We start from the raw sequence: 11570 nt of genomic DNA, 5'->3' as shown, positions 1-11570 counted from the left end.
GGGGCCGTGCATTTCCTGGAAGTCGATGTCCGCCAGGGTGACAGGCGGGGAAAACCCGACTGCGACGATTGCGAGTCGACGGATGAATGGTAATGATCCAGCCCTGCACGTGGCATATCAGCAAATGATCGCGCCCTGCATAAAAAACAAGCACACCAGCGGCGCAGACCCAAGCAAACCAGCACACTATAAACATACAAAGGGCGAGCGCATAGCGCTGGCGGCGCCCGCTGGCGCCGCGCCAAACCGAGCGGCGCAGCACGCAGGCGCCGAAGCCACTCAGACGGCCCCACTGCGCCGGGCCAGGCGACGGCGAGAGGATGTGGCAGCGGTCGTGCGAGAGGTGGCGCCGCAACTCGCGCTAACATGGAGCGCTGGTCGTGTTACGTCACCTTGGTGTTTGCGCTGCTCAGTGCCGTAGCGCCAATCAAGTTTTTGGACCGGACTGGACGCTGCACTGGTGAGAACCAACAGTGCACACCAATCCTCGACTGCCCCGCCTACAAGACCAGAGCGGACATCCTGAACAAGCCACCGACGCCCTGTGGCTTTTCGGGCCGGACACCGCTCATCTGTTGCGAGTCTACTGAAGCCACCTCACCGAAGCCTGTAAGCCTCACACAGCTGCTGCCGGAGGAATGCGGCAACCCTAACAGAACAATTACCGTCTTCCGTTTCCGCCGTGACACAACGACCATTGAAAAACATAACCCACTTCTGAAAGACACGGATTTCACAGGCCCTGTGTTCGTCGCACAAGCTGTCGGCGGTTTTAACGCTATACTCGGCAAGTGGCCGTGGATGGTGCTGTTCGGCCAGCGGACGGACACCGGCGGGCAGAAGTGGTTCTGCGGCGGCGTCCTCATCACCGACCGACACGTGCTCACAGCCGCCCACTGCCTACGGCCAGAGCAGGCCGCCACCGTGCTGGCCCGCATCGGCGATCATGACCTCACCACCTTCGAGGACGTCGACCACCAGGAGCGCAACATCACCAGCATCGTGCGGCACCCGCAGTACCACGCCTCGCAGAACGACCTGGCCGTGGTGCGGCTGCAGTCGCCGGTGCAGCTGACGAAAGCCGTGCGGCCCATCTGCCTGCCGCCGGCCGGCTCCCAGCACCACGGCCAGGATGTCGAGATGGCCGGCTGGGGCTTGGTCGAGTTCGGCGGCGAGACGGCCGACGTGCTGCAGGAGGTGCCGTTGCGTGTGTTCGACGAGGGCGCCTGTGAGGACGCCTACCGCCAGGCGCCCGCGTTCAACACCGCATTTCCCGGAGGCTTTCAGGGCACCAAGATCTGTGCGAGCAGCCGCGACGACAAGCCACACGACGCGTGCCGGGGAGACTCGGGGGTCCGCTGATGGTCGAGCTGCCCGACGGCTCCTACCAGCTCATTGGCATCGTCTCCACCGGCGTCGGCTGTGGCAACCCCGATTTTCCCGGCATCTACACCAAAGTCTCTATATTGACTGGATCCTCAGCAATCTTATTGAGTAGTTTGTCACTGTCTTTGTCATTGCCTGTGCTAAGGCTATTTCTTTTTGGTGCACCAATGTGCAGAACCGTACGCTCAGGATCTACTTAATGGTGTGAATAACATGCTGGTGATGGTTGCGTAGAATTCGAAATGACTTAAACCTGGCTGATATCAAGCTTGCTTTAGCTTTGAAATGTTTGTGTGGTACACGATAATCAACGGCGACGCATTTTTCTACAGCGCGCAGAGTTTAATAGCTGAGGACATAAAAGAGGAAGTCGGAACTACACAAAATAGCTTGATTTGCGACGACATTTGAGAGTAACGTAACGTTATCCAAACTCCTCTTTCCCCCGGTGCGTTTAGATCACGATGCATCAAGACACATCTTCCTCTCCATGTGCGTCGTAATTCATGGACGACCCTTTGCATGCGGCGGTCAATAATCCAAGCGAACCACGGAAACCCTGTGCGACAGTACAGCCCATTTGACCTATAAATTTTCTTAGTTTCGAAGCTTTACACCAATATGGGCTGTTCATAGAACCGCTTTTGTAGTTGGCAATAATGCATTTGAACACCAGACGATAACACAATTTTCTGAGCATTAGCATGCTGAACAGGTAAAATACTTTGGCCTTTTTCGAAACGTTGATATCCTTAAAAGTGTGACCTATGCAGGCAGCGCTTGAATACCATGCCAAAAATCTGAGCAGTGCATAATAGCAACGTTCAACTGCCCTTTGATGTGGTGACATGGAGACAATTCAGTACACCGACGACAGAATCAGAATCGATCTCGCGGCAGCGTCTGGCCTATAACGTACCATGTGGCACAGGGGGCATAATGTGTGATATGTACCCATATATATATATATATAGACCACAAGGGCAACGTAGAAAGTCCTGTTTGACCTTGTCAACCTCTTGGTGACCAACTTCATACAACCCTGGTCTGAGTATTGCATTTGAATAAGCGACAAAGTTCAAGGCTAGACAGTATGCTCCTAAAGACCAAATGTTGACCTGGGTCACTTTAGGCTAATGACTTTTGCTGATCTTTAAGAAATCCATGGAAGATGTAGAATGCTGCTCGTGCTATCAATAAATCCGAAATGAGCACCATAAACTATCCTACTCAGCAAGCCCTAGAGCAATAAAACAGGTTGGCATTGACCTTGGTCTGACCTCCATATCTGACCTTAGGTCAATGCAATTTACTCGTTCAATTGCTGCATTGTCTAAGAAGGCATTGCAGAAACATATGGCTTCGTCTAACAGTCCTTTGGTGCACCAGATTAAACGATTCCCTAGAAATTGACTTCGCTAAAACCATGGCCTGACTTTGACCTGCCATAGGTCAGTGACCTTACAGGGTACCTTCAAATTTTTTCACCAAACGATCCACTATTTGCCTACAGCTGTACCAAATTTTCGATGATAAAATTAAGGCAGTGCGTATACACCCTCCAAAACGTAGGGCGGTTACGCACCGGGCTCATACACCCTCCAAAACGGAGGGCGGTTACGCACCGGGCTTATACACCCTCCAAAAATCTCTCAGATGGTTGTACGTGTCAAGCGTACGCGTATTGGCAGCGTTGGAGGCAAGAAAGTGCAAAAATGCAGAATTTCGTGCGAAAAGTTGGTTCTATACGTGATAGACATCAAACGATCATTGTGGTACTGTAGCGTAACGAATTACGGCAGTGTTTCAACATGTGCCCCTGCCCGGTTTGGAAGTATAGCCAACTCACAAGTTGATTGCGACGCGCCAGGCAATATGTGTGGGATCGTGCCTGAAAGCCTGCCCAGCCAATGAACTCCCATTGCTCTGCACTGAGCGTGTATGGAACAGTGTTGGTGACGAGGATATTCATTTTGATGTGTTATTTTCACGCTCAATTGCCCGCCATAAGTTCTAAATCCCGCCTGAAAAGGGATGGCGTTGGACGCAGCCCGATCAGTGGCCTAAATGGCTCCGTCGACTGGAAACGTGTCTGGCGATGGGAGTAAAAGATCTTGCCCGGAAAAAGGCCATTTGCTCCATTTTGCTGGTCCTGCAGTGTTTGATCAGCAAGAAACGCTGCCACAGCCCCCGCCTGTCGCGGGAGAGGCCGCAGATGATGTCCACCAAAAGGTGCGCAGGCAGCGTGGGTCATATTTTGTTCCGCAGAAAAATATAGACGAGTGTGATGTGTTTGGCCAAACGATGCAAATGGAAGGTGAGTTCATTGACGCAATTGTGGTTCGCCCCAAGCACCCCGCCAGTGCTTGTGATTTCACCAATTCCACCTGGGAAATCTGACAGCAGATGATCATGGGAGTCAGAGATCCCAGGGTGAGGGAAAAGGCCCTGCAACAGAAAATGACACTCAAGGAATTGCACCCATTTGCTAGAGGCTTGGAGTAAGCATGAGCCCAAGCTTGTGCCATTGAAGCATGCCATTCAAACAGATTTGCTGCGCTACAGGCAAATGTCCAGGCACAAAACATAGTGCAAAAATAAAAGCCCACCTCAAACGTGGTGTAAAAGAATATGCACCAAAGCGATCGGCCCAGTCACAGTGTTTTGAACACAGAAAGATGCTCAAGACATGGCCAGTGGGAGTGTTCCTTTAAAAAGCAGGACCGCTTTCACTGTGGAAAACGGGATCACACTCAAACAGCATGCCGCAACAAAGGTCAGCACGGTTTTACCATAGTAAAACAGATGGACCAAGAACATTATCTGCAACCTCAGCATGAAAGCCCACCTGAGGAGCACTCCTGGGGATTAACAAGCCTATACAGGAGACAACAGCAAATGAGAACCATCCAATTAAGATAACAGTGCAAGTGGATGGAAAGCCAGTGCAGTGGGAAGTTGATACTGGCGCAGCAGTGTCAGTGATATCCGAACAGCTCTTCTGCAAGCTGTGGCCAAACAGGACATTGGAGGAATCCAGACAGGGACTGAAAACCTACACAGGTGAGCCCATCTCTGTGGTTGGGGAAGTCAAGGTGATTGTGCGAGAAAGTGACACAGGAGTCCAGGTACCCATGGTCATGGTGCATGGATCCAGCAAGCCCCTACTGGGTATAAATTGGCTCTCCAAGGTAAAAATTAACTGGCATGCAATCTTCCAGGTGAAGGCCTCACTGGAGGAATAATCAACAATAACAATAATCGACCTGGAACAGGCGTACTTGCAGATTCCGTTGTCAGAGGCAAGCCAAGACTACACAGTGGTTAACACACACACACACACGCACACACACACATTTTTTAAGCGACCAGGCTGGTATATGGAGTTAGCAATGATCCTGCTGTCTTCCAGCGCCACATCGAAACCCTGCTAGCTGACATCCCAAACGCCATGGTGTTTCTTGATGACATTTGTGTCACAGGTCCGAACAACACCGCACATCTTGCTAATCTGGAGGAAGTACTGAGATGACTGGATCAGGAGAACCTAAGAATCAACCCAAAAAAGTGCCAGTGGCTCCTGCCAGGGGTCTCCTACCTCGGGGTGCGGATTGACAAGGAAGGTCTGCACCCAACAAAACAGAAGGTAGCAGCCGTGCGAGACGCCCCAGATCCTGAAAACGTTGGACAACTTAGGACGTATCTCAGCATGCTGAACCACTACAGCCGCTTCTGCCCGAAGCTGAGTGCGGTTGCTGCACCGTTTTATGCACTCCTGGGGAAGGACGTGGAGTGGCGATGGGGCGCAGAGCAGCGGGACGACTTCAGGGCAACGAAGGTTCTTCTCTCAGAGGCTCACTGTCTCGCACACCTCGACAGTAATGCACCAGCCATCGTGTCAGCAGATGCCAGCTCCTATGGCCTAGGAGCTGTGTTGTCTCAGATGGCACCAGAGGAAGAACGCCCAATCGCCTTTGCCTCCCGCACTCCAAACCAAGCTCAAAAGAACTACAGTCATATCGACCGTGAATGTCTGGTTCTGGTCTTCGCCGTCAAGCGGTTCCAAAGCTTCGTGTATGGAAGACCCTTCACGCTCAGAACCGACCAGCCGCTCCTGGGGCTCCTCGGGAGAACCAAGAACCTGCCAGAAGCCGTCCCACCACGCATGGTGAGATGGAACGTCACGCTGGACGCCTACCAGTACCAGCCGGTACACGTCCCCGGTAGTCCAGAACAGCATCCACCACCAGACGCTCTCAGCCGCCTGCCAACCTCTGAAACGATGGCAGAGGCTGCAGTAGCTCCGCTCATGGAAGTCATCCAGATGCTTGAAGCTGTTGATGGACTGGTAACTGTGGACGCTGTTCGAGAATGGACCAGAAGAGATGTCGTTCTCTTTGAAGTTCTGCACTTCACCCGGTACGGATGGCCCAAATCGTCAGAGGTGTCGCCAGCATTCCTGCCGTACCAGTGGCGAAATGCCGAACTGAGTATCCAGGGCGATTGCTAGCTCTGGGGATGCCTAGTGGTGATGCCACCACGGTGCGCCAAAAGGCACTCAAGCTCCTTCATGAAGGGCATCCCGGCATTTGTTCTATGAAATGTCGTGCCCCCAGTCAGGTCTGGTGGCCTGGGATGGACTCAGACATGGCCGAGCTCACCAAAGTCTGTGATGCATGCCAGCTACACCAGAAAGCAGCGCCTTAAGTGGCTCTCAACCATGGAGGTACCCAGACGCTCCGTGGGACAGAGTACATGTTGACTACGCTGGCCCTGTAGAAGGCAAGATGCTCCTGATCGTGGTGGATGCGTATAACAAATGGCCAGACGTCTGAATAACCAACGACGTCAGCACAAGAACAACCGTAGACCACCTACGGATCACCGCCACAAATGGGATCCCCGCAATGATCGTGAGCGACATTGGTGGCTGCTTCACCAGTAAAGAGTTTAGCGACCTCACAAGCGCCAACGGCATCCGCCATGTCTTCACCCCTCTGCTTCACTCTGCATCTAATGGTCAAGCGGAAAACATGGTGAAGCTCGTGAAAACTGGAATCAGGAAGCAACGCCCCTCTCCTCTGCTCACGAAGCTCCAGAGGTGGTTGTTCCAATACAGGAATACGCCACATACAGCAACAGGGAAAGCCCGAGCAGAGATGCTGTTCAAACGCGCTCCAAGAACGCGCCTGACGCAGCTCCACCCGTCGGAGCAAAGGCAGTACCGCAGCAGCACGGCGAGTGGTTCTGTCAATAGATCGTTCCGTACGGGAGACCCGGTCTTCATCACAGAAGTGATTGGTTCGGCCTATAAGTGGCTCCCAGGAACCGTGCTGGATGTCTGCGGACCGTCTTGCCAGGTTCTGTTGCAAGATGGCCGTCAGTTCCGTCGTCACTTCGATCGCATCCGTCCCCGTCGTACATCTGGAGAGGATGGACTGCTTGAAACAGAGAAGCACTTCGCACATGGTTCGTTCCTTTCCGTTCCACAAGCACGTTCGTTCCGTCTGCGGAAGCTGTCAACCAGCCAGCGACGTCCGCTTTATCCGCGGAAGCTGAAACCAGCCTCGTGCAGCCCAGTGGCGCGCGAACGACGGAAACAACCGATTACGTTCCGCCGCCTGCTTGTCCGGTGCGCAACCAGAGCACGCCAGAGCGCCTGGACTTATAGTATGTATCATTAAGCTAGTTTTTGCCAAGAAGAGAGGAGTTCTGGTACTGTAGCGCAGCGAATTCCGGCAGTGTTTCAACATGTTCCGCTGCGCCGTTTGGAAATATAACCAACTCACGAGTGGATTGCAACGCGCCAAGCCACGTGTATCGCATTGTGCCTGAAGGCCTGCCCGGCTAATAAACTCCCATCGTTCTGCACTGAGCGTGTATGCAACAATCGCGAAATCCATCAGCTCACTCTGAACCATTTCTATTCTCATCACGAGTTTTCGCCCCCGGGCCCGCATCTCCACTGGATGGATGGTTGGAGTGCTGGTCTCTCACGTGGTAAGCCCGGGTACGAATCTCGACGACGGCCGCTGTTAAGTGGGTGGCTTCATGGTTTATCGGCTCGGCGTGATGATGCCAACTCGCTTCACTTCTAAGCGGAATGAATTCTAAATAGGGCTTTTCATATCGGACAGCACCGTAGTTTCTGACGCTAGGGGGAGGGAGTTCACACCCTGCCGAGAGATGAGAATCCCGTAAAGGTTCACCGTAAATGTAACTTAGTGACACGCTGAATAGCCAGTGGAAATGACGCATGCGACGGCAGAGGCATGTAGAGTTACGTTTGGCGGTTGCGCGTAAAAATTCATCGGCGCGTATTCGACTGCCGCTCAAAGGCGAAGACACCAAGGCCAGTAGGGAGGGAACCTGAGCAGTCATGGGTGCCGCAGGAGACCAACACAGTGGCTCCTGTCAACAAGTATAGGGTTCTCAGAGCAAGCGAAAACTGAACTCAAGACCAACGTGGTGGGCACCTAACCGATCAGTAGTGCCTCGACAGGCTGACCTATGAAGCCCCGGTCATAGCACAGGACCCTCCGAGGAAAGGGGAATTATTCAGGACTATAAATTAATACCCCTGTGCAATCAAGAGTGCACGGGCAGGTTAACGACACGGGTCTCGATAGGAGTGAAAAGTCAGCCGCAAATGAGACCACAGGAAAAGAGCCCTCGAACAAAGTAGAGGGCCTCTCAGCATCGAGCGTCTCCGTGCCTTACCTTATAAGAGCCCTAGCAACGGCACAAGGCCCTTCAAGCAAGTAGAAAGTACCTGAGATTTATATGAAGGAACCCTGAGCAACTGAATGTGCTCTTGAATATGCGGCCCCGGAACAAGTGTATGTAGCCTTTCGGGTGAATGGGTAGAATCCGTGGAGGAAAACCCCACTGATCAACAGTGCTCAAGCATGGAGGCAGCTAGCGTCCCAACAGCACATTGCGCCCTACGAAAAAATGGGAAGAGGTCAAGGGTTACGTAGAAAGCTCCTTAGCGATCACATTGACGCAGCAAGTAGACATATAGAGACAAGCAGCCAACAGCGTAATGCCTCTAGACGGCGTAATGAGCCCCAAAATTTCCCCAAGAAACACTCAATCAGCGAAGAATGAACTTCGTTTACTTATGAACTTTTTACTTTTGCTAGCAATGGTTCTTGGTCATCTCAATGCCCAAATAAATGCGTCCAATTTTGTTATGCGTTTGTTGTAAAGAAACTGCGTCTGTCCAGCCGGTGATGGGCCCCTTCAGAGCCTTTAGGTCCCCTTGGCGTGGTCCCGTGCCTCCCCTCCCCCTCCCCCCACCCTCTGCATCCGCCACCGGCCCGAGCGTCTGAATAAATAGGGCCCGCTAAGGACATAGGGCCATCCATTCAAATAAGAAATACGACGCAATGTGTAGGGCTCTGAACGATCGAGTGCGCCAGAACAGTTTAACATAAAGGGCCCCGTCAAGAGCTTGGGCCCCTCCATTCAAATAGGAAGTATTCAAGACTTAATGTAGAGGGCCCCTGAATGATCAAGTGTGCCCGAGCAGGTTAACAGATAAGGCTCCCAAAAAGAGCCTAGTACCCTCCATTGAAATAGGAAGTATTCAAGACCCAATGCAGAGGACCCTTGAATGATCCAGTCTATCAGAGCAAGTGAACATATAGGGCCCGGTCAAAAGCGTGGCGCCCTCCATTAAAAAAGGAAACACCCAGGACCCAGTGTAGAGGGACCCCGGATGCTCGAGTGTGCCCGAGCAGGTTAACAAACAGGGCTTCCAATAAGAGCGTAAGGCCCTCCATTCGAATGGGAAGCACTGCAGATTTTAAGTAAGTGGCCCCAGAATGATGTAATGTGCCCGAGTAGCGTATCAGGAGCTCGACAAGAGCGCAGGGCCCTTCATTCAAATAAGAAGTACTCAAAACCCAGTGCGGAGGGCCCCCGAAAAATGGAGTATACCCGAGCAGATTATCAGATGACCCAGACAGGAGTGTAGGGTCCCAAATGCATCACCAAGACCAAGTCCCAACACCAAGACCAAATATTTAGGGCCCTCGAACAATCCAATGTGGCCAAACCGGCGAACAGATGGGGTCCCCGACAAATGCGTAGGTCCCTCCATTCAGATAGGAAGTACCCAAGACACAATGTGGAGGGCCCCCGAATATTCGAGTGTGCCCGAGCAAGTTGACAGATGGGGCTCCGGCAAGAGCCTAGGGCCTTCCGTTCAAATATGAATTAACCACGGCACGATGTAGAAGGCCCCGAATAACCGAGTGCCAGAGCAGGTTAACAGATAGGGCTCCCAAAAAGAGCGGAGGGCACTCAATTAGAAAAGGAAGTACCCAACACCAGACGTGGAAGTCCCCCACGATCGAATGGGTCCGGGCATCTTATCAGATTGGGGCCCGGACAGGAGCTTAAGGCCCTCCATTCAAATAAGAAATACCTTAAACCCTATGCGGAGGGACCGGAAAGATGGAGTGTACCTGAACAGGTTATCAGATGACCCCGATACGGGCAGAGGGCGCTAAATTCAAACACTGAGAACCGATGTGCAGGGCCCACCAGCAATTCAGTGTGGGCGAGGAGGTGAACAGAGGGGCCCCCGATAATTGCGTAGGGCCCCATTCAAATAGCATGTGCCTAAGGCCCAACATAGAGGGCCCCCGAACGATCGAATATGTCCGAGCAGGTTATCAGATAGCCCTTCCCCCGCCCTACAAAAGCGTTGGTCCCCCATTCAGAAAAGAAGTACCAAAAACCCGGTGTAGACGGTCCCCAAACGACTGAGTGTGCCCAATCAGGCCGCTAGATGGGCCCCCGATAAGAGTGTAGGGCCCTCAGCAAGTGACAGAGAATTGGAAACGCCCTAGACCAATGCAGAGGACCCATGGGCATATCGCAAGTGTGTCGGTAGGTTAACCGATACCCACGTAAAGGGCCCCTGGGCAACCGAGAGTACCCCGGCAGGTTAAGGAATGGGACTCTGGCTACTGCTCACAGAGCCTTTCTGGTGAATGGAAATCATCCGTGGAAGGGCCCGTGATTGACAAGAGTTCGCCGGCACGCTAACAGGAAGGGCCCCAACAACAGCGCAGGGCACTCGGGGCAAATGCAAAGAAATGAAGGACAACATGGAATACTCTTAAACGACCGAAATGAACCTGCAAGTGACATATAGGTCCCCGGAAACAGCATGGGGCCCTAGACGGTCTAATGGGGCTTACAATTTCCAGTTCACAACTTTTCCAATCATTAAGTAATTTGTGGGACTTCTCATAGGCCCTTCACTTTCGCTTACTACTGTTCTTGGTCGCCTGAAAGTCCAGAGATACCCAGTTTTTTGCGTTTTGTGTTAAAAAAACTGCTCCTGTTCGGCCGGCTGTCGGCCCCCGGGACCAGTGGGCCCTTTCGTGGCCCAGGGGGGGGGGGAGGCATGCCCCGTGGCCCTCCCCTCTGGACCCGCCCTGCTTATTACTGTATGTTTTGGGGGATACGTTTGTTATTTTCCACTTTTTTGCCTCTTCCCCGAACTCATTTACCCTTCATGTCGGACTGTCGTGATGTCGGACTGTCTTGGAGTCACAGCCTTCAGACTCTGCTCCAGATCAAGACGTGGCTGGAGATGTCTTCTCCTCAGGACCTTCTAGCCAGAGCGCAGCCGGAGATACCCGCCCCGTCTCCTCCGCAGGCAGCTCCAGGCAGGGTGTGGCTACAGAGGCGCGCTCCCTTTTCTCCTCAGGAAGTTCTGGCCAGGGTGAGGCCGAGGAGGGCCGCCAGGTCCCTTTCGCTGGCAGTTCCGAATAGGTCTCTTTTGGTGCTGGTTCTGTCTATGTCACAGATCGAGGCATGCGGAGGCGACTGGGGCATGCCGCCGAACTGGAACATCTGAATGAACCTGCCATGATCACCAAGAACAAGGGTCGACCGCGCGGAAGTACGGCAACGTCATCGAACTGCCGAAACTGAAACAGAGAACTCTGGAAACCTTCCCAGATCTGCTTTTCCACGAAAAATAGAATGTAAGTTACGCAGTTTCGCTGTTGATGGCTCATCGCACTCGCGATGACTGCGATGCGACGACTTACAATTGGGACATAACATGTCAAGTGACGGTTTACACCTCTCTTTCGCTCCCTCGCTCTCTCACCCTCGCTCTATCGCTCTCTATCGCTCTCTATCGCCCAATCGCTCTC

General features: G+C 52.8%; 1 protein-coding gene across 1 annotated transcript; it reads left to right on the top strand.

The window, feature by feature from the left end:
- Positions 1-309: 309 nt before the first annotated feature.
- Positions 310-2617, top strand: LOC119096773 (venom protease). Its single transcript, XM_037219695.1, has one exon. The coding sequence runs from the start codon at positions 367-369 to the stop codon at positions 1360-1362; it is 996 nt and encodes a 331-aa protein (XP_037075590.1). The 5' UTR covers positions 310-366; the 3' UTR covers positions 1363-2617.
- The last annotated feature ends 8953 nt before the right edge of the window (positions 2618-11570 follow it).

Source organism: Pollicipes pollicipes, unplaced genomic scaffold (assembly GCF_011947565.3).
Source record: "Pollicipes pollicipes isolate AB1234 unplaced genomic scaffold, Ppol_2.1 Scaffold_4295;HRSCAF=5057_pilon_pilon_pilon, whole genome shotgun sequence".
Taxonomy (NCBI): domain Eukaryota; kingdom Metazoa; phylum Arthropoda; class Thecostraca; order Pollicipedomorpha; family Pollicipedidae; genus Pollicipes; species Pollicipes pollicipes.
The sequence above is the reverse complement of the archived record's forward strand: the minus strand, read 5'-3'. Positions and strand labels throughout refer to the sequence as shown.

Excerpts from the sequence above, each read along its gene's own strand:
- LOC119096773 (XM_037219695.1), top strand. The coding sequence starts at position 367 with ATGGAGCGCTGGTCGTGTTACGTCACCTTGGTGTTTGCGCTGCTCAGT.